This window comes from Pavona decussata, unplaced genomic scaffold (assembly GCF_977016875.1).
Source record: "Pavona decussata unplaced genomic scaffold, jaPavDecu1.1 SCAFFOLD_25, whole genome shotgun sequence".
Taxonomy (NCBI): Eukaryota; Metazoa; Cnidaria; class Anthozoa; order Scleractinia; family Agariciidae; genus Pavona; species Pavona decussata.
Window position 1 is genome coordinate 887,996 of NW_028145448.1, and position 26,689 is coordinate 914,684.

The 26,689-nt window shown below is 39.4% G+C and overlaps 2 protein-coding genes across 2 annotated transcripts in view; both read left to right on the forward strand.

The window, feature by feature from the left end:
- The first annotated feature begins 898 nt into the window (after positions 1-898).
- LOC146485669 (uncharacterized) lies at positions 899-6,136 on the forward strand. The gene is made up of 5 exons (XM_085103036.1): positions 899-1,113; positions 1,974-2,466; positions 3,135-3,299; positions 4,277-4,469; positions 5,636-6,136. Exons 1-5 carry the CDS (start codon positions 985-987, stop codon positions 5,880-5,882), a joined length of 1,227 nt encoding a protein of 408 aa, XP_084959162.1. The 5' UTR covers positions 899-984; the 3' UTR covers positions 5,883-6,136.
- Positions 6,137-7,420: 1,284 nt separating this feature from the next.
- The window catches only part of LOC146485670 (uncharacterized), a 28,060-nt gene continuing 8,791 nt past the window's right edge, over positions 7,421-26,689 (forward strand). Inside the window, exons 1-11 of the mRNA XM_085103011.1 lie at positions 7,421-7,686; positions 7,822-7,903; positions 9,022-9,089; positions 12,462-12,793; positions 13,316-13,422; positions 14,623-16,566; positions 18,394-18,531; positions 19,409-19,589; positions 19,987-20,124; positions 20,992-21,167; positions 25,581-25,725. Coding sequence (XP_084959137.1) covers positions 7,655-7,686; positions 7,822-7,903; positions 9,022-9,089; positions 12,462-12,793; positions 13,316-13,422; positions 14,623-16,566; positions 18,394-18,531; positions 19,409-19,589; positions 19,987-20,124; positions 20,992-21,167; positions 25,581-25,725 — 3,343 coding nt within the window. The 5' untranslated portion in view covers positions 7,421-7,654. The remainder of the gene's footprint in view (positions 7,687-7,821; positions 7,904-9,021; positions 9,090-12,461; positions 12,794-13,315; positions 13,423-14,622; positions 16,567-18,393; positions 18,532-19,408; positions 19,590-19,986; positions 20,125-20,991; positions 21,168-25,580; positions 25,726-26,689) is intronic.

Genomic DNA, 26,689 nt, shown 5'->3' on the forward strand with positions numbered 1-26,689 from the left:
ACTTTGGCAAACTCAGTAATTGAACATCAATTACATCCCTACCCTCGGGCGAGCTCTCGACCTTCAATATTCAGGCGTTTGCTTTTATAGTCGCATTTTTGTAAAAAGCCCGGGGGGGGGGGGGGTACTCCTCTATATAAGCTATACAGGTATGTGCCGCCCCAAAGGGTATGGTTTTTGAGCCGTTTTGGTCTGAAATAGGGTATAGATTTTGACAATTACGGTCTGAAATCGGGTCAGGTTTTTGGAGCGGGGAACATTTACGAAAGCTTACAAACATATTTTTCTTCTCAGTACGTAACTGGAACGACTAACTGATAGCGAGAAAAAGAAATAGATAAACTATGTCATTCCAGCTTACTTTTACTCCTTGCGTCAACTTCCGTTCGGCACTGATGCATAATTATCAGGTCTGGAAACGGGTATGAATTTTAGAGGTCAGGTCTGGAAACGGGTGTGGAAAATGGCATGTTTAGGTCTGAAATAGGGTCGGGATTTGAAGACCCGGGCGGCACACCCCCACCAAGAATTCCGAGGAGTACCCCCCCCCCCCCCCCCCGAGGTAAAATGATTCATGACAATAATGCACATGTATCGGCGATTTGCTTACGCGCCGCTGGAACATTGATGGCTTTAACGTTTTTTTTTAAGTCTAAGAAAGCGAGAAGAAAAAAATCGAAACACAACAAGGCCATCTACAGCCTTCTTCTTGCGTTGGAAAATTATCGCTATTTATCGGGATACCTGCGGTAGCATTGGAAATTTCTAAAAAAAAAATTGATTTTCTGCCATTTTTGCGCTTGAGCAAATTAAGTTGGCGCATGCGTTTTTCCGCTCTGAATTATAATCTCGTCCCCAGTCCTTCCCCAGGGTATTATTCTGCCAAGTTCGTCCCCAGATTCAAAATGGCGAGAACGTTTTTGTAAGCGCCTTGTTTGAATTTCTCGATTTTCTGCCATAATTTCTCTTGAACTTTTAAAACAGATGAGCGAGATATTGAAAAATACTCACGTTTTTGTGGACGTCCTAAGTATGGCGAGGTGCGATGCAGTGCAGCAATGGGATGAAGGTGCATTTCAGAAAGCGTACAAGTGGGCAAACTACTTTGAAGAGGTACAAAGCTTATACAAAAAGAACTGTCTTTTTGTTTCCCAGTGTGGGGATCGGAGCTATTGAGCCAAACAATTCCACAAAGCAAAGATTATTATTCATCCTAATTTAACCCAAAAGTAATTTTATAAGGCCAATTACAAATGAAAAGGGATTTAACTTATTGCCCATCTCGCACCCCCCCTCCCGGGAATAAGTGGGGCATTTTTCCTCGTCGCCCGTCCCGGGGGCCGGGCATTAGTCCACCTCGGGGGATTTGATGACCTCATAAATTTCCCGTCATGATACTCTCATTTCCTTTCAATGATAAGTTTATCAACAAAGACAATGAATTTGTGATTACCTATATGTCTAGGGAGGACAAAAGTGAGATGGTAGATCCACAGAACGAACGATCATTGTAATGTTAAATTCATCACCAATAGATGAGTATGGGGAAGGTGCCTGCAAGGTCTGTGGGGGAGCCGCAAGCAAGCGCGAAAGGTAACTATGACAACCCTGTTAGCGGCAATCACCTAGGCACCGTCACACTGAATACTCAGTAGAGGGAGGGGAGGGATGGGAGCAAAGTTTTTTTTCTGCAACTCTACACGCAGCGCAACGTGAGCACAATGGTTGACATCAACAGGGAAGCTGTAAATTTACTGAGGCCCTGCGAAAGGAATCAACTTATTTTTTTAGCTGTACCCAATGGCATTTGAATACCTTATTTTTCCCCAGCCATGGGGCATTTGCTGGTTTGTTTTCAAAGAATCCTAATGCCCAGGGTAGGCCTTGGAGTTGGGGGCAAGGCGGGGGGGGGGGGGGAGGTAATGAGTACGGCTGGTAAGGTAACTAAATGTCCCTTTTGCATTCACTTGCAGGTTTATCATCGGTTGCAGACAAAACCTTCACTTGCAGAAAAACTGGATAAATATCTTGAGAACTTCAACAAATCTGGGCAGATTTTCTTAGGAAGTTTCAAGTTATCCCTTAAAGCTCTTGGAAAGTCAAAATCTCTGCTGCGGCAATTTCTGCTTCAAAACCCTCATTTATCAGACAGCCAGTATCAGCTGGTATTAAAACTATATGGTGTAGCAGTGGGAGGTAACCAGGACTGTGGCGAAAAGAGTGCTCTACTTGCAGATGCTTTTCACTTGAGCCAAACAAAGGCTGCATTTAAAATTTTGTGTAAAATGAGAGATCGACTTACTGAAGACATGGCACCCTCCCAAGATAAAACTTTAAAAGCAAGTTCAAGAGCTCCTTTGTCAAATGCAGAGGAATATCCAAGTGCTGTTAGTTCAGAGGAAGTTTGCATGGATGCTACTGTACATTGTTTGTTTAAACATGTTGAACATTTGTTAAAGTTTGGAGGTAATTTAATTGGAATATTAGACATAAGTAGGAAACTTCTACATTAAGTACACAAGGGAAATGTTAAAAAGAAATCATGTTTCAAGATAGCCAGTTGTTATATATTGCTACTGCTTGCTTGAAAGATCCTTGAAGATCGTCAATGATGTTGCATGATCTTGCAGCAATCCTTGCTCCATCATCACAGAGGTCATGGTTTTGAATCCCATTCAAGCCTGAATTTTTTTCAGGCTTTCTTTTCGCAACTGCTTAGTTACGTAAATAACTGCGAAGATCTTTCGTCTATTAAATAATTTTAATCTATGACCCACAGTTCAAATATGTGCTTCATATATTCATATTCATTTAATTTACCTTTAGTTATCAACTCTGTTGACAAACCAAACATTTGTTTCATCCCCCAGATAGACTACTTCATTGCTGCTTGTGGGGCATTGATTTTGAAACTGATTGCTACCATCAAGGCTTGTGGACCAACAACAACAACAACTTTATTTTATATACTTATATCTTTTACAGGAACACACAGCTCACATACAGCAGAGCTAATCGAGGCGGGCTGTGTTACTTGCTGTTGACTATCTTGGTTAAATTTCATTTAACCTCTTTTAAGGGTTAAAGATAATCCCATTGATCGTGATTATGCATTTTCTCTTATTATTGTTTAGATCCTCACACCAGAAAAAAGCTTCTGTTTGAGAAACTACAAGTGCTTGCCGAACAGGAGAATGGCCTCAGGAGTATTGTAACCTCCCTGCTTTTGACTCCAGATGATTGCCAGTCAGGACAGCAAGCGTGTCATGTTACTCAGTTTATTCTGGACTGGCTCCTAGGTAAACGTTCAAATGAAAACTATGGGTATAAATTTCACGATACCGTTTCTGCTTCTATCTCTCAGTAGTACACAATTTCTGCAGTTCAAAGCTTAATTCAATGGCTGCATTAATTTTTATGTGGGCTGCAATGACCAAGGATTGAAAGAATTTTAAAAACCACATTTATGGGAAGGATTGGTTTGTGTTGACTCATTTCCTGTGTTTTTTGTTTCAGGGTCATGATTGTCCATCATGATTTACTCGCTGGTGTGCATCGTGTGGTTCCAGAAAAAATCCATACCCACCCCCTGGAAGGTCACTGGAAATTTCTAGGGGGAGGGGGATCTTAAAAACTGAAATTTTTGAAGTAAGGTATGAAGCTAAACTGGAATTTCTTGGGGGGGGGGGGGGGAGGGAGAGGGGTGCAAAACAAAAAACCTTCCATGGGGCGAGTATGGATACTTTCTGGAACTGCACATTTTATGCCTTATATATAACTTTTATTTGTGATAATTCTGCAATGACTCTCTCTAGAAGAAACCCTACTGTTTTACAGTGTTCCAGAGGTTGTTGTTCTGGTTGATGGCAACCTATAAAATTCACTCGCTTGGTGGGTTTTGCCTTGCATTTCTGTTTGTAATATTATCATTGAAAGTGGGCAAAAAGGTTTCTAAGCCAGTTTACAGTTCCATTAGCCAATGATTTATCAGCGAGGTAGTATAGTAGGCATCTAAAGAATCTCTAAAGGTGGTGTTGCATGCGACAACTTTTAACGGCGATTTTTAACACAACATAGCGCGGACAACTTTCAAACCAACATTTTGTTGCGTCAACGTGTTGCATTGTTTTGAAGACAGGCCAAAAATTTGCAATGTGTTGCCGTTTCGTTAAAAGTTTCCCGTTGTTACACGATAACAACCTTTAAGACAACAATCTTACGTTGAAAATCGTCCCGTGTAATATCATCTTAACGTCCTTCTGATCTCTATTAACAGAATTCCTTTCCCGCGTTAAACCTCGCCCCTGTCTGATGTCCATTCCCCCACACCTTCTCAGCAGAGTAGCCTTTATGTATGAGCCTTTCTTCGAGGTTTACTTGTCCCATCTGTTGAACTGGGCGGAGAATATGACTCCAAGCATCTGCACCAGTGGAAAAGACTGTCACACTTCTAGAAGTATCCATTGGAGGTAAATAGGTTTCTTTTCACTCAAAAACTTGATCTTCACCCAGTAAGGCCCTGTTCAGACGCCGAACTCTTCATGAGCCGAACCTAATACCTCGAATTAAGCACATGAAAAGTTCGGCGTCTGAATCAGTTGAGAATGGCTGTTTCAATTTGGAACGGCTCAGCCGTCTTTCCCGCCTGGCTCAGCCGGGAATTTCGGCTTTGGAACGGCTTTGATTCAGACGTCGAACTTTTCATGAGCCGAACCTAATGCATAAATTATTATAACGTATTTCAAATACAGTCTCTCGTAGAAAGCAACATTTCGATTGGTTTTGCTTCAAGTAAATTAAGTTCGGCGTCTGAATCAAAAGCGGGATTTTCGTGATTTCAGTTGGGCCGACCTTAATTTGAGTTAAGTTCGGCTCATGAAAAGTTCGGCGTCTGAACTGGGCCTTACCCCCTCCAAGAGTGTGCAGAATCAGCTCATTTGCGTCTAAGGCGAAACAGGGAAACCACAACGGCTCTTTTTGGATGAGTTGTGTTAGATTAATTTGTGATGAAAAACTAGCGTCTTTTCTAGTAAAATCTCAGCTCAAACTTTCGCATCATGGCAAATTTATTTGTTTATTGAAATTTAATGGAAATAAAAACATACACAGACAAGAATGACATCAATGAAGAAAATGAGAAATCAACTAAAAAAAACCATAAACATGGTATGTTTTATTTTCGAAGAGACAAAATATTTCCTTTAGAGTGCGAAATATAATGGCTAGCTGGAATTTTTGGAAAGCCAACGGCATCTCGTAATGCGCTAGCTTGCGCGAAGACCGCCATAATCCTTTATAAGGCTGTCAACTGAGCTTAACAAAAATCACGCGAAGGACTTGCCTCGAAGATAGTCGATAGTTTTCATATACACGCAACAACGTCGCAAACGGTTTGCGATGGCTTGATCGCGCATCGTTTTCGCAACTTTTGAAACAGCTGATAACTGTAACAGCAGATTGCAGTCACGTGATATGGGTTCCCAAGCACGGGTTTTAGCGCTACTGAGCTTCGTATTGGGTTAGAACACCTCTTTCTCGTGTGTTGGTGACTAACTCGCACTCGAATGCTTGGATTCATCAACTGAACTGCTTGACAATTTGAAACTTCTGTTCTCGTTTTGTTGCTCTTTGTTAGGTACAAGTGCAGCGGAGCTTCGCAGGTTAATCAAGACATGGATGACCCGCATCTAGTATTCACAAATCTCGTGAATCACTTGCGCCATTTGGTTGTTGGCCCTGACTCTGTAGCCGATACCACAAAGAAAGAACTGCGAACGCGTTTAGTTGAAAGAGATGCGACAGTTAGGACCGACGATGGCAGAACACTTGATCGGCTGGAGTTGAATATCTGGGAAGATATTTGCGATCTAGTGCCTCTTTAGTTCATTCGTAGAAGCGAAACGTTTTTGGAAGTAAAATAAATGTTAAAATAATGTCATTAGCCAGACTGATATGATTTTGCGGGTGATAATTTATGGTGGTTTTCATAGAATCGTTTTCTTCCCGGAAGAAAAAGTATCCAGATTTTTACCTGTTTTAGTTGACATACGGTCTTTTCTTGTCTTTTCTCTGTCTCCTCTTTCCAAGGATCTTTGTTGCCGCTAACTCAATGTCAGTTCTTCTGGAAAAAACTTAGCTTCAGAAATCCTGGGAAAACTGAATGACGGAGTGATTGGGTTTTCTACCCAGTGAAGTTCCTTTTACTCGTTCCACTTATTAACAATACGTACAAAGAAGGGGTACTTATAACAGTTGCGAATGGATGTTTTCACGTGAAGTTTGTAGTCATGAGTCGCTCTTTTTCGACTACACTTAGTGAGCTCCAAAAAGTCTTGAAATGGAAGTCTATCTGATCCAAATTAAACACTATCTTATAGCATTGAACTAAACACAAACTCTCTCTACGTTTTTCCAATGTTTGTCACTTCAGTAAGCGACAGGGATCTACATATTTCATTTCTCCTCGTTTTTGCTTGAGAGCTAGCCGTGAGGCTCTTCTTTGGGCTTTTTTAAGTGCTTCAATGGCTTTGACCTGGTACGGACTCCAGACTGGGGCAGCGTATTCGAGAATAGGTCCGCTGACTAGAGACTTATAGAGACATGAAACCACGACCTAGCTGTTATGTCCAATTGATCGCTTAATTACACCTAGCACTTTATTCTTGTTTACTCCAAGATGAATCTTAGCTTATTGCATAGTTACTAACAGTATGCTTATTGTGATCCCCAAATCTTTAGCATTTTCAACCGCCTTGAGTTTAACCTTGAACCTAGGAAGTAAATAGGCTTAGTTTTATCCCTTTTGTGCGCCACACGCATGACTTCACATTTTTCCTGGTAGAAGCGCAACTTCCACTTTCTAGCCCACTCGCTTAATCTGTTCAGGCTAGAGTCTCCCTTTCAGAACCCTTTCAGGCTCTTTGATCGTGCCATAGATTTTAGTATCATCACCATAAATTTTAACATTAGATGTTATATCTGTCGAGATGTCATTCATATAAATGATAAACAAAATGGGGCCTATTATCGTTCCTTGTTGTACACCAGATATCAAGGGTCACCAATCCGAAGAAGTTTCCCTTAACACGACACGCTGCATTCTGTTAGTCAAGAAATTTCTAATCCACAGTAATAGAGAACCCTCTATTCCATGGCATTGTAAATTCGGAGTTCCGTACGCTCATGTGGCACGCTATCGAAAGGCTTAGAAAGATCTAAAAAAAAAAGGATATGTCCAATTGTCCAGTTCCTAGCCATTAACCCTCAGCAATTTCTTCAGTATCCCGATGACCCGTGGCAATGATTTCTATCAGTGGAAAATAATGCGAGTTTCCTGACATGATAAAGGACACTCGGAAATGGTCAAGATGTTCAGACCATGTACTTGTACAGTTCAAATTTTTACAAAGTTCATCCTAGAAATTCTCGGTCTCCATGGTAACGGGATGGGTTGCCATGGTGATGTCTGTCAGAGCCCCTTTAATTTATGCCTTCCAGGCACGTGTTATAGTGCATGCCGGGAGATATTACAATGTACAGGCCTGGCTGCGCAGGCTGGCGCGAAAACGGTGAAAAGAAAGAAATTTCGACAAACAGAGGGATGAGAAATTTTAATTATAAGAAAAGATCCCTTGGTTTTTAAAGGGAGATCAAAATGCCTGATGAAGAAAAAGTGCAGAGAAAACGGTTAGTTGATCTTACTTTATTCTTTCGCGTTCGGTTAATTGTGTCTCTCCTGATTTTACAACTGCAAACTTTGAACTGTCGTGACATGTCAGCTTATTCACAGCTCAGAGGTTTGAACATTTCGTTTTTTTACAGACGAAAACTCGACTTTATAATCACTAAACTACACCAAGCGACTCCTTTGGAAAGCGAAAATGTTGGAGAGGAAGAAAATGCGGTAAAATGTTTGTTTTGTCATTGTTTGTTGTGTGTGAACTATGTCGCCCTGTACGTTAGCCAACTCAGATCATGTATTTTGGCGACGAATTTGTGACAATCGATAAACCAAAGCCGGAAAAATTTGCATGTAAAACTTGTTGATCCTTCGTTTAACTTCATGGTTACTTTAGCAATGTACTTTGCACTTGTCACATTTCAGGTATTGCGTTATTCACACAATTTGTACGTTTTGTTTTTGTGTTTTGTTTTGTATTACCTGTTCTCGAACTTTGATCAATGTTCGATTCTTTAGACCGTAACGTGTTGTACCAAAGACAATAAAATAACTCGACAAAGAAACATTCCCTTGATGTGTCACCTACACACAATTGCAAACTAGTGTGGAGGAAAGCGTATAATCAAAGCTTGGTAAAGAGCAGTTCAAGCACCAAAGCTTTTTGCTTGTCAATTTATGAGTTTAATAAAGGCTGAGGGACTTTCCGTTGAAAATATTAGATATTTTGATGTGTACCAAGTAAAACAGGCAAATGATTCTGATCAAATCAAGTGAATTTTTTTTCAAGATTTTCCAGTTCAAAATTATCCATTTTGCCCCAAGCTTCTGCAGTAGTGTTGTTTTTTATGAATTTGCCACTTGCCAGTGAGTCTCCAACTTGGGTCAGAGTTTAGATGACTATGTTAAAGTGTTAAATTCCTGACTGAGCATTAGCCCCAGTAAGGAAATGAGAGAGCACATGAGACAAAAAGATCTTTGACCTGGGGTAGGTATCCAACCTACAACCTCCAGATTTGATTAACTGTTGCTCCACCAGCTGAGCTGCAAGGCCAGACGGGACATGTTGTGTTTGATTATGGTTGTAATGTTCGCAATTTGAATGTGAAGGGTACAAGTGAATGTTGTGTTGCTACACTAATGACACACAAATAAAGTATCAGAGAATTAACTCAAAGTGAACTCTTGAATTTCCTACTTAGTGTTAGTCCTCGTAAGGAAATGAAAGACTGTTTTAGTCTTCTTTGAACCACCTTGTGTATTCTGTGCCACTTTGTAAGGACCCGTAACAGTGTTTTGTATTAATAGAATTTATTAAATACAGCACTGTGACTTCTTTACAGAATGATGCTGTGAAGGAAAATGGTGATGTTGGTAAAAGAAGTGAGTCCCCACCAAGGTCATCAAGAAGGTTAGAAATAGAATTTCCATTAGAACACCATCACTGTAATATAATGTATAAATATGTAAAACTGAAAACTTCAAGAAAAGCAATCCCTTCACTGGAAATTAATGCTACATCTAAACATCCTTTTGTTTGAACAGTCACACATTGTGGCTTTTGTTCTCATACTTGGCATTACCCTGAGCTCTTTTTAAAAATGTTTCTGATCACTTTCTGAAAAGCTGTAATTAATGCTGAAGGCTCCTAATAAGTTTTTCAGAAAATTTTAACTGATGTTCTGGAGTGCTGGTAATAACTGTGTACATGGAACTAGTTTGAATAAAATGCTAATTTTTATTACAAACTTCAGCATAGCACCCTTTCCAACTATGAAAAGGCTGGGTATTGTAATACTACTTTAAATTTATTATTACTTTACATTCATAGACACTTTTTATTTCTCTATTTCTTTATGAATTTTATTTATTCATTTATGTATTATTTATTATTTTTACTTGACCAAACATAAATGTAAACATTTAAGGGGCATATGACTAGTTTAGTTTATCACAGTTATTTCAGGTGCCCTGCTACTAATTTCCTTGTTCAAATCAAAATTAATTGATAAATTGTAATTTCTTTCTTTTTCTGGTACAAATTTGACATTTAACATTTTTTATTTACGCTATACACCCTCCACTCTTACCGTTACATTAGCGCAAAATTCAAAAGTTGGAGGTATTAAAAACATAGACTAACATGCAGCTCAAAAATACAATTCAAATAGGGGTAAGGAGAGTAGAGGGGCACCTCTAGTAAAACTAATACTGTGCCCCTTTAAAGGAAGTAAATTGAGAAGAAAAGTAACTAAGTAGAGTAGAAAAAATAAGAAAGATATAGCAGAAGGAAAACAAAAGAAACAAAGAGCAATGAAAATAGTTGGAGTAAAGTATCATTAATAATGAGCAAGAAATGTATCATCAATATTGGGCAAGGTAATATTTATAGAGTGCTTTTCTAAACATTCTTTTAGTAGGTTTGTCCTTTAAAATGTTAAATTGTTAAATATATTGTTATTGTTGTTGTCGTTGTTGGTATTCCTCTGTTATGGATTTAACCCATTGCCCCCTGAGAGTGTGACGCGTGACATTATGCTAATTTCCTAGAAATTTTGGAGTAAAGACTGCGTGATCCAAACGCTTGAAATAAACCATATGCGCAGTAGCACTATAGACGGGGTCAGGTTTCAAAGCAAAGCTCACCCGAAGGAGGAGGAATTCTGCTGCCGGAAAGTGTAAAAATTTTATCATATGATGCATGGACATATAGGACAGGGAGAAAAGCACAAATCAAATTAATTTTTTTTGTGTTTTACGCGCGGCGAGCTCCAAATATGAATAATTAGCGGCCGCATAAAACTGTCAAGACAGGTCATGTCAAGAACCGAAAATGGGTAAAATCACTGTTGTATACATCAAATATGAATTTTAACAGTATTTATTGAAGTTTTCTTACAGATTCAAGGCCATTTAAAGGCAGGCAAGGATAAGAGAAGGAGAGAATGGCTCGAGCCGCACGAAAACTCTTCGTGAAAAGCAAAGTACAAACGCATCGCATCGCAAACAAAAACTCACGCAGCGCAAGGAACGACAAAACAAGCAAGTGGAGATTCCAAACAAGTTTTATTTACAAGATAAAGAATTCGGCAGCCAAAATGTGACAAAAGACGCTAAATAAAAACTAAAATCGTGCCAAATCAAGGCCAAAATTGTGTGACCGGTCCAATCCAAAATGAGATTCAAAATACTATATTCTACGCATCATTGATAAAGAATTCGCAGCGAATTGCAAACTAGTGAAACGTGTCACTATTAGCGGCCAAAGGTTATTTACAAAGAAAAGATCTCAAATATTGATTAGGCCAAAATGCAATGAAATCATGATCGTATATACATTTGAAACTCACCGATAGTTCATAGATCGCTGCGTCGAAGATAGGGACTCGGGTTATAAAGAATGCAATTTCAAGCCGCGTGGTCAAGAAAGCAAGTTTTGCAAAGCGCTACACTACATTGTAAACGCTGAAAAGTGTGTCTCTACTGAGCGCCCCCCACTTGTTTTCCTACCCACCCTCTTACAATGCCCACAAACTTTCTTCCTACCTTCAATTTTAACAATAAAATGCTTCCCAATATTTTCTGGGGCGACCGACAAATTTTCAATCTTGCGGCGCTTAGCTGACTTTGAAAAGGCGATCGAAATTGTCAGCACCGCGAGCGGGCTCCTTAGTTGAATCGTTAAAATGCAAATATTGACTTGTTTCCTCAAACCTGTTCTTAGTCATTACCCTTTTGATACCCTGGTTGCCAAAAAATAATCGTTAGACCAAAATAAAGCGTAATTTGGGAGGCGATTTATCCCCATGATCAAATTTATCCCGATAAAAGCCTTTCATTCCGCGCGCGTGATTTGATGAAAACTAGCAAATCGATCGCCTAACTTTTGCTGCGTGTAGCGATTACTTTCCTCTACAACTCTATCCCACAAACCATCTCCTAAAAAATTCAAAAAGACATCTAATTCGGAAGGATTATCTAAGGCTATATTAGGACCAGAAGCTGCCACGAACGGAGGAACTTGAACATCTGAGAGGTGAGCCGTCCATCTCGCTTCTTCTTCTTCGTCGTCTGTCAATGGCTTGGCTGTGGAACTTGGGCTTCTTCTTGATCAGGAGCATCTTCTTCGTCTTCTTCAGCGTCTAGGCCCTCGAAATCTAAATCCGAATTATCGTCACTACTAGATCCTTCCTCCATAAACCCATCAAAGCTTTCTTCATCCCCCAAGTCCCCAAAAAGCGCCGCTCATTTTCTAACACATTCGCCATTGTCTTGTAAATTTCCATTGCCTCGCGCGACGGAAAAAATTTTTTTTTTACTGACCTTGTGGTGCTTGACATGACCTGTCAAAAAATGCGCAGAAGATGGCATTTGATTGGTTAACCATCTCTTTTGATCTCCATGACAACAAAATAACGAAAAAGCCACCAGGGGGAGGTAGAGAGGCGAAAAACCAGCCGCCATTTTGGACGGGCGGTCTCGGGCGTTTCAGGAAATTCGGGGGTTGTCGGCGCACGGGCGGTTACGGGCGTTTGAGGGGTCAATGGGTTAATAAGTATTCAGAAATGGAAATTGTAAGTACAGTCGAACCTCTCCTTACGGACACCTCTATAATACGGACACCTCTCTATTACGGACAGTTCATTTGGTCCCTGAGTGACTGAAATCCATATAAAGCCTACTTCTCTCAAACAGACACCTCTATAATCCGGACACTTATTCCTGTCCCCTTGGACCATAATAAAGAGGTTTGACTGTATTACTGTGTTATTGCTGTTAACAGGAAGGTGCAGAGAGGAGTGAAACAGAAGCAAGCTTCAAACAATGAAGAAGCACCCGCCCAAGAGGAACCTCAGGGAGAAGCAACCGTGAATGGTGTGGAAGAAGATGGGGAACAGGTCACCTGTAACGGCAAAGATGATACAAACAACAAGGTGAAATCTGATTTGGTTCTAGAGGTCAAACTCGAACCTTTGGAAACTCATGACAATTCTTTAGAAGCACTTCAACAGAGGCTTGGTTACAACATCAGTGATGAGGTGGTGAAGCAGAAAGACAACGCTGGCGAGAAGAAGAAGAGGCTACTGTCAGAAAGTTCTGATGCAGATGGTGTCGGTAAGAAAATATTCAGATCATGTAAAAGTGTGGTAAATATGTTTATAACTATGTCGTAAGTATGTCCACTGGGATTTGTGGCGGCCAACTACACTGGGCCAGGCCAATAGCTCGTATTCATTCAGGTAAACGCACAAGTCATATAAATTACAAAACTGAAATATCAGAGCATCTGTATGCTGAACGATTTGCTGCAATAAAGAACGATACGCTAGCTTACAAACTTTGTGCACAATACAGAAATACAAGCAAAACAACCAAGCGAAAGCCATACTTACAAGTTATTGTGCCTACATTCTGATGATTTTGGTACAAACCTAGAAATCGACACGCTCACATGGCAAGAAGAAACGCGCCTACACATTCTTAGTCAGTGGTAATGACTACTTCATGTAGCAAATATGAAATGAAACTTACAGGATTGAACTAACCAGTGATGTTGAAAGGGTTAAAATAATGTTTGCTGAAAGTCTATCCCTTGCATTGTTGGTATTAATACACTGTAACTGTTATCATTATTAGTTATAGAATTACCAAGAAGGGTAGAGTGTACAGCTTGTGGAAGGAATGTAAATCCAGCTCATGGAACTATCTGTAGGCATCCATGCCTGAATGTCTTGGTCTGCAAGGTATGTCTGCTGTTAGATTCTGTGTATTCAGTGTGCTTTACTTCCTTTGATGTTGTTGGTTGTTGTCATCAGTGCTGTGTGAAAACTACAGTATAGTCATCCGTTTAGGTGTCTACAACTGTATAATTCTTATTAGTAAAATTTGGATCATTGGATAAGGTAATTCGAGAGTTTTGATTGGCTTAGCACCAATGGGATATCAACTATGATACCATGTCTGACAAGTATCAGCCATTAAATCATCTTCTTGTATTTCTTGAAAAATGAAATCAGCAAGATCTTACTGTTCTTGGTTGTTTTTAACAAGACAATTATTCCACTCGCACTGTTGTTGGATATAAGATCGTTAAAGCCCACGGGCGCTATGTGGCTTGTTGGCTATCTATCATCTCATCCAATGCACGCTCATTTGAATATTTCGTTGTGTAGTATTGCTGTATATTGTTACAAGTTGTGCTGTTTTGTGGGTAAAATACACATACAAACAACAAATTGTAAAGTTTACAACAACACTTTATACCAAAAAATCTAATAAGAGATTGTTTTGATCCAATTTTTCTGATAAGTGCATGCAACAAAGAAAACAAGAAGATGAAAAGTAGCAAACTGGTTTCAACTGTAGAAAAGACTTACTTGCACAGCTGGTTTCAAGTCAAAGCCTAAAAGAAGGAAAATACACAATTTGTATTTTTATTTGTATTGTGATGGGAGTTTTGTCAATAGGAGAAGAAAATAATGGTCTTTGAAATGTTTCTTCCAAAACTTGGCAACTGAAAGCCACCATGGGCACCATGTTTTTTGACTGATCACATTGTAATTTGCCATAAGGATCATGGTCCCTATCAAAGCCAGTTATGGCTGATGTTGAAGTTCATGGTTTAACGCTAAGCTCCAATAGTTAATTTCTAGAAGCTTATTTCTCCTTACAAATATCACTTTTTAATCAAACATTCCGGACATAAAAAAATAAAGGAAATTAGCAAAGATAATATGTTTTGTTGTTTAATCAAATTCCATCAACTAGTACATAGGCAATAAACAGAAAATGGTGAGGAGACTACATGTATGTAGTACATGAAGAGGATTCCATGGCATTTAATGGTTTATACTTGCATTTAACGCTTCATCTTTTCCATTGGTAGACTAACAAAAATTTGCACTAATTAAAATCACTTTCTTTGCTCATTTTGGTTTTGCTAGAAATGCAGTCAATATTACAACTCTGGACCATTCACACGAGATGAGTTTGGGATAGATGAACAATGTCGTTGGTGTGGAGATGGTGGCTCTCTTTTGTGTTGTGACAAATGTGACAAAGCTTTCTGTAAACCTTGTGTAAAGCGAAACTTAGGAAAAGCCACACTAAAGGAGATCATTAATGCACCAGAAGGAAGTGAATGGTTATGTTTCTCTTGTAATCCTAAACCTATATCAAAGCTTGTCAAGGCCTGCAATCGGATTATGAACATTGTGCAAACACGCAAATCACAGAAGACCATTTTCAAAACAAAAAAGGGACCTTCTCTTACAGATACGCCAAATCAAAAGGAAAGGAAGAGCAGACTTAATAGTTTGACTGAAAATTTGGGGATGAGCTCCGATGGGGCTTTATCACCAAGCGAAAGTCCGACAAAGAAGAACATGGATGATGTCAGTGAAGGTGATTCTGATTTTGGTGATTCTGCGAAGCAGAGTAAGAAAACCTCCCAGGCTAAAGCTGATGGCATCAAACGTAACAAACAGAATAGCTCTGCAAAGAAAGATGTTTTAGTTATTGATGATGACAGTGATAGTGAAAATAGCATAACAGTTGTCAAGGATTCAAAGGGAAAAAGTGGTAAGGCTCAAATGGATTGTAAAGTCAAAAGGAAGTCGGAAGTAGTTGATGAATCGGAAGACAAAAAGAGCCTAAAAAGGAGGAAGAAAAGTAAGGCAAAGACAAGTAGGACTAGCAAAGATCCGTCAGAAGATTCAGACTCTGACGGGAAAAAACAAAAATCAAAGTCAAAGACCAAACCAACAAGCAAAACTAGGAGGAACAAAAAGGTTGCGGAGGAAAGTTTAGAAGAAGAGGAAGATTCTGATTCGGATGCAGAAAAAAAAATTGCAAAATCAAAGGCCAAACCTTCACGTAAAACAAGAAGAAAAGGACGGGCAAGTACTGAAAGTTCAGAGGAAGATTCTGGGTCTAATTCAGATCTGTCAGACTTTATTTCTATGGTGAAAGGAAAAAGCAGTCAAGCTAAGAAAGATGGCAAAAAGCAGAGAAAAGAGAAGGCAAAGAAGAAAGTTGTGTCGGATTCAGAAGAGGAGGAGGAAGATGAGGAGAGTGACAAAGGTAGGAAGGCAAAGAGATCAAGAAAAACAAGTGTGTCACAGAAGAAGACAAGGAAACGCCCTCGTAAAGTAACTTCCTCAGAGGACGAGTCTGAATCAGATGATCTTTTGGACAGTGATGTCCCGGTGACAAAAAACAAGAGAAAGCAGCCACAGAAGCGGAGTAAGAGAAAGAAGGTGGCTTCAGAGAGTAATGGAGATGATGACGATGATGATGAAGAGATTGGGACGAAAAAGAAAGGGAAGTCGACTAGGCGGAAAGCTAAAAAGAACAGTTCTGAATCAGAAGATGACAAGAGGAAAAGTAAACGGGGAAAAGGGAAAAATAAGGGGAAGAAGAAAGGAGGGAAGAAGCATTTCATACAGAAGGACAGTGGTGATTCTGAAGGAGAAGAAGGAGAGGAGGAAGAAGCTGAAGAGGAGGAAGTCAGCCCTTCAAAACGAAAAGGTCGCAAGCAAATCCGAAAGCTTATCGAAGATGGGAAACTTGCAGAGGAAACAAAAAGAGCTCGAAAGCTTGAGGAAGAGAGACGAAAGCGTCTTCTCGAAAGGACTCGTAACAATGAGGATGACATGCCAGGCGAATCAGCCAAAGTGTCTAGGCTTGTGCTTGAGTCTGATCCAAGCACCAAGGAGCCCATTGTAGAAGTCAAGGGGGATCTAGTGCAGCATTTGAAGCCTCATCAGTGTAAAGGAATTCAGTTTATGTATGACTGCGTCATTGAGTCAGTGAAGGCGTGGAAGAAGGATGAGCCAGGGGGAGGATGTTTGCTGGCACATTGCATGGGACTTGGCAAGACCCTACAGGTAATGGTGTGATGTCTTAAAAATTTGCTCAGTGCGCTGCACATTTTACACTGTCTATAAAATTCCTGACGTGTGTTCCTTTGAATCCATTCAAAAATAACTGCCTTAATCTGAGATCGTAATTATATATGCAATCACCCCTCTGGCAACAGGCACTCCCAAATTCTTACAAGCCTATGAATTATTAGATAAGCTTCTGAAAGCTGTTTCAGGCTGTTAGTCCAGTGTTTACAGTGGTTACCAATAACATGTGACCTACCATCTTCTAAAGAGTCGGATAAAGTTTTTAGGTGGACATCAATCAGAGGATTTAGCTGTTGAAATTATTTTGAATTCTGACAAGATTCCAAGGTAACCTGGCAACAAACTAAGATTTTTACATCGCTAAGAGAAGGTAAACTTTATTTAAATTGATTTGCGAGTCAGATCAAGCGAAAATAAAATGTACTTTTGAATTAAAAATTTTAATTTTCACTGCAGGTAATAATTTGTTCACTTGCACACATTGATGATGTTGTAAAATTATCACATGTAGCGATTTAAAATGTTTCATAAAAAATTCGGCTTTGTCTAAATAATGCCCATTCTTTTAGCTTCTTGGAAATCAACTTTCATAAAGTTTACCATCTGTCAACAGGTAAACCTGTCAATTTATTGGTTCTGTTGCCTTGAAATGTTCTCAGAATTCTTAATAATTTCAACGGCTTTTCTGTGATTGACGTCCACCAAAACACAACTTTGTCGGAGTCTTTTGAAGGCGATAGGTCACATCTTATTGGTAACCGCTGTAAAGACGCTTTAATAGGGTTACTTGTAATTTTACTAAGTTATGACTTGGATCAAGCTTGCTCTGTGGTTGGTGTGGCGTGGTGTTAACTTTTATTGGTGTACAGTTTGGTGTGCTGGCGGCTTGTTAACTTTTTGCCGCTTGCTGTTGTTGCAAGGAAAATGATCTGGATAAATAGATTCACATGTACAAATGAAAGAAAAAAAAAACTTAATCCTATATAACAATAGGAAAAAAATCTGAACTTGAAACAGTAAAACCTTAGGTTGCAGACTGTGTTCCGAAAGGATAGTAATGTCCTTAACGAGCACAGCGTGTCTGGCATCCTATTCCTAACATTCAGTGAGCTAAACTGGATCTGATATAGATGCCTTTCAAATGGATACCATGTCTTCAACCATCAGTAAAACTGGCTGTAGTAGTAATGTTTAAAACACACGCAGCAGTGTTTTATCAGGATTTAAACCCACGAGGCATAGCCAAGTGGTTTTAGACCCGATAAAACAGGTGCTGCGAGTTTTTTAAATGGCTTCAAAAACATTCCTGGAAAAGCGTGTGTCAAGAGAGTTCATAACAATGATGCTTTTGTGAAAGTTGGAAATTAGCATACAAGAAAAACATTAAACACCACATACTAACAAGGAGGAGGTTTTATCGGTTTTAAAACCACTGCACGTGATGTTTTATCAACCATTTGATAGGTCAATGGGCTTATGAATATTATTAATGAGTTTTTGAAGGAAAGGTAAAGTTGCACTCGAGCCTAAGTGGCCCAAACAGCTGGAGCTTAACCCAGTTTCTATAATTTAGTGGCTGGATATCTTCACTGTACTTGTGGGTCATAATAGCTGACTGCCGGCTAATGGCAGCCTTGCTTTAATGCTAAGTTGTTTAACTAGATCAAATTACTCATCCCTTGTTGTGACCATGAAAAATTCTGCCACTCCTCCTCTTCCCATATCTCATCTCCATGCCATCTTTCATACCCACCCACGTCACCTAACCATTCTGAAGCGGATTACATTCCATTTATTTAACAGGTTGTCGCACTAATTCACACCCTTATGACACACAAAGAGATCAATATCCAGAGAGTGCTGGTTGTGGCTCCACTCAACACTGTATTGAACTGGCAAGTTGAATTTGACAAGTGGCTGAGTGTAGATGACAGGCTGGAGGTAAGGTGTAAAGCGTGATGTTTTTGTTGACGTCATTAACACACTGTACCTCACTTACCAGATAGGAATACAGCTGAATGTCTAGTAGGGTAGAACTGTCTGACTGGTTAGGAGGTAGGGATGGCACAGTGGTAAAAGCACTCGCCTTCCACCAATAAGGCCAAGTTTGATTATGTGGGTTGAGTTTGTTGTTGGTTCTCATCCCTGCTGTGAGGGTTTTTTTCTGTGTTTCCGGTGTCCCTCCATCCACAAAACCAGTACTTCCAAATTCCAATTCAACTCTTGCAGGCTACCCTAAGTCATATGGCCATCACTTACTATGTTTGACAAACCATTTTACAAAAGTTGTTGTTGCTTTTTTTAGCTGGAAATTCCATTTTTGATTGAGTGATGATTGAAATGAGGTTGTATGATGGCTGTTACTGAATTGATAAATAATATTATTATGGTTCCTTATGGGGGGAACTGAACTACTCAAACAGATTCCACCACATATTTTAGCTGAATTGTCAATAAAGGAGGCAGTTGTGTTGATGCATAGTGAACCTCGGTATAATAGGTTGTTGTTGTTGTTGTGAGATTTGTAGATGTGTATTGCATGTTGAGGGGTGGATTTTTTAAACCACATAGCACCCAATTCAGTTCCTTTACATGAAGGCCCTCAAAGCTTCAATTTAAGTCTTCTGCATGAAATGCAAAACTCTGGCCTCTTCAAATAATAACTTTCACGGAGTACCATTCTGCATCATTGTGTTTTCAATATTTTTTTTATTCTCAAGTGAAGAGCGCCAAAAAATTGTCTCTGACACCTTGTGGGAGGTGAAGTTTTATTAATATTATTTAAATTACTAATCATCCTGCTTTCGTTTTTGTTCAGGTGTTAATACTGCAGGAGGTTACTGGAGACAACTGGCGCAGAGCAGACATGCTGAACCACTGGCTGAAGTATGGCGGCGTACTGATCATGGGTTATTCAATGTACCGTAACCTGTCCCAGTGTTATCGGGTTAGAAGCAAGAACCAGAAGAAGATATTCAAAGAAGCTCTTGTTGATCCTGGTAATTAAAAGAGGATTAACTTTCCTTGTTTTTCTTATACATACATGTAAATTTTCCGAGAGACAGTGGTTCTTATTTGGCGAGGCAGGTGTTTGACTATTCTGACTCATGAGAAACAATTTAAGCTTCCTGTTTTCCATGTGCCAAGCCTATCAGTGTTAAACCGGAGGGGAGGGGTGGACTTTTTAGATATGGGGCATTTGATTGATTTTTCGTCCCCACCCTGGGACATTTGCCTGTCAAATTCATGATCATTGTAGATCCAAAACACCCAAAATGAGGCGTTTAGACCTCATTTGACCCACCTTTTTGGACTCACAACTTTGCAGCTACTGCCTGTATACAGTGTAAATCTTTGTACATTAATTTGGTTTAATATACTGTATTCTTTTCCAAGGACCTGACATAGTGATCTGCGACGAAGGTCATATCCTGCGCAATGATGGAAGTGCTATTTCTAAAGCCCTGAATGGTATCAGGACCAAAAGACGTATTGTACTTACTGGAACTCCTCTGCAGAACAACCTCATTGAATGTGCGTATCTCGGAAGAGCTAAATAAGATACCAGGGCCCAGTTGTTCAATAGCCAATCAATGCTATTTCCCTATTAAAAATTAAGCGAGTTCTTCATCTCTCTCATTAATTTTTTTTAAAACCTAATTTTAAGATAGTGGTAAATGAGAATCTAAGTCAAAACTGAGGAACAAAAGTCTTTTAGTAGAGTCTTCATTGATTAGTACTAATAAAACTCGAATCAAAGTTCACATTAAATCAGGGATTAGCTTAATCAGGCTTAGAGTAAAGTAATTTATTTAATGTCAATAACACGGGGAGTGCTTGTGCAATCTCCCGAGCTAGAGGCTAATTTGGAAATGCTGGGTTTTCGGGAGAGGGAAAAACCTGAGAACCTGGAGGAAAACCTCTCGGAGCAAGGACGAGAACCAATAACTAACTCAGTCTACATGAGGTCAAGTCTGGGAATTGAATCAGGGCCACATTGGTGCCACTGCGCCATCCCTGCTCCCCAATCTCCCAGGTTTTGAACAACTGGGCCAAGATGCATATCAAACATCCTGTTCAAGGGCAATGACTGAAATTTCTAGATGAATTTCACTGTATGCACTTACCAACCATATTCCAGTTCCCTTTGCTCTGAGGTACATATACATGGAGAGGTGGCGATGCTGTAGTGGACATCACATTAAGTTTAGCTGGCGACTTATTCATAAAAGTCTTAATGAAGAGAACAAGACTTTTAAATTTGCTGCTTTTACGTCCTTTTCATAAAAGTCTGCATTACATGGGAGTGAAAAATCAATATGAAGTAAAGTTACTATTATTTTTTTCAATTTATTAATTTTATGAAGTACAGTTATGATTACAAATTAATTTTTTTTTCAGATCATTGTATGGTGAGTTTTGTGAAGCCCAGTCTTCTTGGTACGAGGAAAGAGTACACCAACACATTTGTGAATCCAATTCAGAATGGGCAGTGTGCAGACTCCACAGCAATGGATGTTCAAATAATGAAGCACCGATGCCATGTACTTCATAAGATGTTAGAAGGCTGTGTACAGGTGGGTACAAAGTGTTTACCCTATAGAATGAATTGACCAAAACTTTAGTGAATGATTCTCTAACAGCTAAATTAATCAATTAATAATTTTAGTTTACAACAGTCTTGAACTAATTAAATTGGGGCAGCATGGCGGCCGCAAGATAGCGGCCGTTTGATCGGAGTGTACTGTCTCGACGATAACACTGAAAACAGGAAATAGCTGACAACAAAATGCTCCTGAGTTTGCTCCTGAGTTTTGCCATCTTAACCACTCAGAAGAGTATTAGTGGTCTTTCAAACGATGAATTTAATTCCCCAAGCTTACTCAAGGGCGAATGGACTTATATTCAACCTCGATCAAGACAGACTTCATGGATTCGCAAGCGATTCTTAAACTGCCGATTAAGCTACTGCACTGATGGTTGTTCATCTTTCAACCCAATACTATTGGAACTTGCTCTCTGTGGTGACATTCACCCTCACCCAGGACAAACTACCAACAGCGACTCATATGTATCTCATCATGCAAAGCAAGCGAACAACAATCTTCGCTGTTTATCATTTAACGCCCAGAGCTTATGCAGTGTAAATAAATCAACCGATGGATCGTTTGTTAGTAATTTGCAGTCCTTTCAAGACCTTGCCTTCGTCGAAAATTTGGATATAATAACAGTAACCGAGACTTGGCTCAACGACAACATCTCTAATAATGAAATTTTTCCAACTGGATATAACATTATAAGGAAGGATCGCTCCTCTGGAAAGCGTGGTGGTGGCGTCCTCATTGCTCTACGAAATAATATTAATTACAACTTAGTTTCACTTGGAGCATGGTCGAATGAATTAGAAATTGCTGCTGTAGAGATTGAACTTATCAACACCAAGAAAACTCTGATTTGTGCTTGTTATCGGCCACCTAACGTCGATACCAACGAATGGCTTCATTTATTTACTTCATTTCTTGAATTTAGCTCGAACTACGAATCAATTCTTATCTGTGGTGATTTTAATTTCCCCGACCTGACTTGGAACTCTAATCTTGTAATCGAGTCTCAAGATATCAGCTCCGGATCTACAGACTTCAGAGAACTTACATCAGACTTTTATCTTCAGCAAATTAACATTTATCCGACAAGGAAAAATAATATTCTTGACCTTGTTTTTACAAGATCCCCTGAGGCTATCAAAAATCTAGAATGTGTTATGGCAACACAATTAAATCTCTTCAGTGATCACTACCTATTGTTTTTTGATCTCAATGTTCGCGCAAAGTCATTGGCCTGTGACACACGCACAGTTTACAATTATCGTCTTGCCGACTGGAATGGCCTTTTAGAAACCTTACGGCTAACTGATCTCTCACCGTCTGCGACATCCACTGATATCGACTCAGATTGGCAGCAATGGCTGGACCTTTTTCTAGGTGCAGTAGCGGACAATATTCCAGTAAAGTCCTTTAAACGTAAAAACACTCCTCCTTGGCTAGACAGTGAAGTTAAACATCTCTTGAAAAAGAAAGAAACTGCTCGACGTAAGGCCAAAAGGTCAGGGCGACTGAACTTCCATGAAAAATTTCGAGCTTTAAGACAACGAACTAAAAAATTGTTAACTGAAAAGCGCAAAGAGTGGTTTCAAGGTTTGCCTGATCTATTGAAATCAAACTCCAAAAAGTTCTGGTCTTCATTCAAGTCTACAACTAAACAATCCAGTGTCCCTAACGAAGTGACGTGGACTCGTTCCAATGAATCGTACAGAGCGGACAAACCAGTCGATGTTGCAAACTTATTTAACAGCTATTTCTACTCAGTTTTCAATCCACCCTGCTCAACCAGTGAGTATGAGGACCTTCAAGCATCCAACTTACTCGAACCACATAGCCCGCTACAAATTTCTCAGCTCTCTTTGTCTCCTGCCGAGGTTCTCAACGCCCTTAGTGTTTTAGATGTAAACAAAGCAACTGGTCCTGATAAGATCCCGGCGAAACTTTTGAAAAACTGTGCACCGTGCATTTCTAATTCATTGTGTACAATCTTCAACAAATGCTTACAGCTTGGTAAACTTCCAGCTGCATGGAAAGTGGCAAATGTTATCCCGATCCACAAAAATGGCTCTCCTGGTGAAGTATCCAACTACAGACCCATCTCTTTATTACCTCTTGTTTCAAAGGTCTTGGAACGTTGTGTATACAATCATCTTATTAAGCACATTTCTAGCCAGCTTCACAATCTACAGTATGGTTTCCTTAAGGGAAAATCAACCACATCGCAGCTTCTTCAAGTCTTGAATGAAATTGGTGAGCTGCTTGATAAACGAGTGCAAGTTGATACCATCTATTTAGACTTTGCGAAAGCTTTTGACAGAGTTGACCACCAGCTTCTCCTGAAAAAGCTACGACTATTTGGCATCAATGGCAGTCTCCTCTGCTGGTTCTCCGATTATTTACATTTTAGATTTCAGAAAGTAACTGTTCTCGGTAAAACATCAAACATTCTCCCTGTTCCCTCTGGAGTGCCTCAAGGGTCCATCCTAGGGCCATTATTGTTTCTAATATATGTCAACGATCTGGCCATAGCCACTGTCAATAGTTCCATAGCACTATTCGCGGATGACACCAAGTGCTACCGTCCCATCACGAACACTGATGATGGACGACTACTCCAGGAAGACCTCGATCGAATCACTTTATGGTGTCATGATTGGAGGATGGATCTCAACCAGTCTAAATGTACAGTAATGTCTACAACGAGAAATGTCAATCTAGTGGAAACACCTTACTTACTTCAAAATACACCAGTCAAACGTACTGATGCTCAAAAGGATCTCGGGATATTAGTATGTAAGGACTTGAAATGGAACAGTCAAGTACTAGCGGCTGCCTCTAACGCTAATAGGATGCTGGGTTTTATTCGTAGGTCGACACTTGAGGTCAAAAATCAATCTGCTCGCAAAGCACTGTATACAGCCTCAGTGATGAGCAACCTCTCGTACAGTTCACAAGTATGGGCCCCGCAGTCAGTCAAACTGATCGAAATTATCGAGAGAATACAACGACGTGCAACTAAATATATACTCTCACTACCCTACAGGACTGGTATCTCGTATAAAAACAGACTAACACTCACAGGCCTTATCCCTCTCTGCTATTGGCATGAATACTTGGATCTAGTCTACACTTATAAATCTATTGTTAATAGTTCTGACACCAATTTTAAGATATTTCAACCTATTAGAGTTACCAGGCGTTCTGCTCCAACTAAGAGTATATTACTAGATATACCTAAAGCTAAGACTGTCACGTTCCAGAACAGTTTTTACTCAAGAGCCTCAAGAGCATTTAACACACTTCCAGACTTCTTGAGGGACAATACAAAATCTATAGATGTATTTAAAACTAATTTGAGGGCATACTACCTAGATTTGACTTTAAATGTGTACGATCCCGCAGTACCTCAAACGTTCAAAAGTGTCTGCATAAAATGTCATCAAAGCAGACCGTTACCTGTATTATTAGTTAAAATGTGTTGTTAATTAGTTAATTAGTTATTATTAATTGTTAATTAATTATTATGATGTGATTTTATTTATACAAGGAGCCTCGTTATTGGAACATATCGTTCTGTGAGTTCTCTCCTGTCAGAGGTTTTTCATTTTGTTTTTTTTTTTTTTCTCCTCTGGCGAAGTTTATAAATAAATAAATAAAAAAATAAAAATAAAATTAATCACAGCAAGATAGCTTGTTATACTGAGAATACATGTACAACATCTTCTTGACTCTGGCAATGGCGTGTACCTAAATTTGTCTGTTCCTCCATCAACAGTTGTGTTGACCTTGCAGCCCGGTCATAATGTTTAATTGTAGTATATGGCTGTTGCAGCCATTTAAGGTTAGACCCACTTACAGTTTTCTTCAGTTTTTTTTTCTTTTTGTGGAGTGGGAATTGCATTCAGACTGAGGGCTGGCGAGAAGAAAGTGGCAACATTTTAATGTGAAACAATACCAGCTTCTGGCAGAATTGGAGATAGCTACATCGTTGATTAGATATCCTTCTGGAAATTCTGACCTTGGTCTTGCATTTAACAAATCGGCGGCACTTTTCTATAGTTTATACTCTTATAGATCATAAAATGACGCCAAGAAATGTTGAAAACTCAAGTGGAACTATGAGCTACAGGCAAGTGGTTTCACTGCCAAGTTTTGAACATTTTATGGCGTCATTTTATGGACTATTGGAGTATGGGCCATACATACAATAACATGGAAAAAATATGAGCGGAATTGGCTTTATTTTTCATTGAGAAAGTGCGTGCGTTACATCTCACATCATTTTTATTGTCTGTGCTCTTAGAAACAATGGCTACGAGCCAATCAGCTTGGAGGAATTTTGACAGTTATTGTATAATTTGATTTATTGTTTGCTTTCTTTATTTACAGAGAAGAGATTACGCTGTGTTGATTCCCTTTCTTCCACGTAAACACGAGTACGTGATCAAGATTCGCTTATCAGTTTTACAGAGGAAGTTGTACCAGCATTTTCTTGACACGTTTGTCTTCCCTGAAGGAACTCTTTGCAAGAAAGGTATGAAGCAATCTCTCACGTGGACAATCTTCCTTGTGTAGATCTCCGGAACGAGAGGGTCAGAGATGCTTTATGTTTCAGGATCTTAATCGTTTCACTCCCTCCGGGAAATGCGTTATTTTTGGAAAACAGCAAAGTTCTGTGAACCCTTATACCAAATGTAATATAGCAATTAAAAGGTTTGTCTGGGACATTGCATATATCATTCTATTAAAGACAAAGGAAATAACAGATTCGATTGAAAAGTGTCCAAAACGAAAAAATATAAACCTAAAAATTGTCATTTCTTGTGCATATTGGCTATATTCCTTGGCCCTAAACTGTAGCTTAATTTCCAGATCTCAGCACATAGTTCCTTGTCAAATGTTCACTTGGTATTAAAAGTGTAATAGGAAAAAGTTTCAAAAAATGGAGGGGTGGTTAATCATGTCTGGTATAGAATGGGGGTACAATTTCATGTTGTCAATGTACAGATCTCGCCAAGATCTGTTTGGTGTCCAAATTTGATACAAATTGACTCAATATTGAACAAGTATTGACTTCTTGTGCCATATGGCACTCTTGGGACTGAGAAGGTTAATATAATCGGACACACAGGCAGTCTTCTGGGTAAATGCTGTCTAGGGAACTCAAGTGATACTGTTAACAAACAAAAATTATAAGTTGTGCAATTTTTGGAATTTGATTAGGTACATGTATACGATTAAAGTCATAAAATGTGCCCTTGTTGAAACTTAGCTCCCTGTTGCAATTCGCTGCTGAAACATGGGCATTTGGAAATCAGTATGGAACACAGCAATGAAGGCTCAGTAGTCGCAAACACGCAGAATTGCACGTTGAATCTCAGGAACATGAGCCCTGTAAAGTCTTGAAGCCCTGCAACTTACCAGGCCTCCCCACGGCACTCGCAAGACCGTGGTTACGGAAATCGCTGGCCAGCATTATTTCGAGTTTAACTTCACCT

What these genes read in the sequence shown, in the direction of transcription:
- LOC146485669 (XM_085103036.1), top strand. Translation starts at nt 985, where the DNA reads ATGAGCGAGATATTGAAAAATACTCACGTTTTTGTGGACGTCCTAAGT. An exon ending in GGGCAAACTACTTTGAAGAG is followed by an intron (nt 1,114 to 1,973) that starts GTACAAAGCTTA and finishes ATTCACTTGCAG; the next exon opens with GTTTATCATCGGTTGCAGAC. An exon ending in TCTAGAAGTATCCATTGGAG is followed by an intron (nt 4,470 to 5,635) that starts GTAAATAGGTTT and finishes GCTCTTTGTTAG; the next exon opens with GTACAAGTGCAGCGGAGCTT.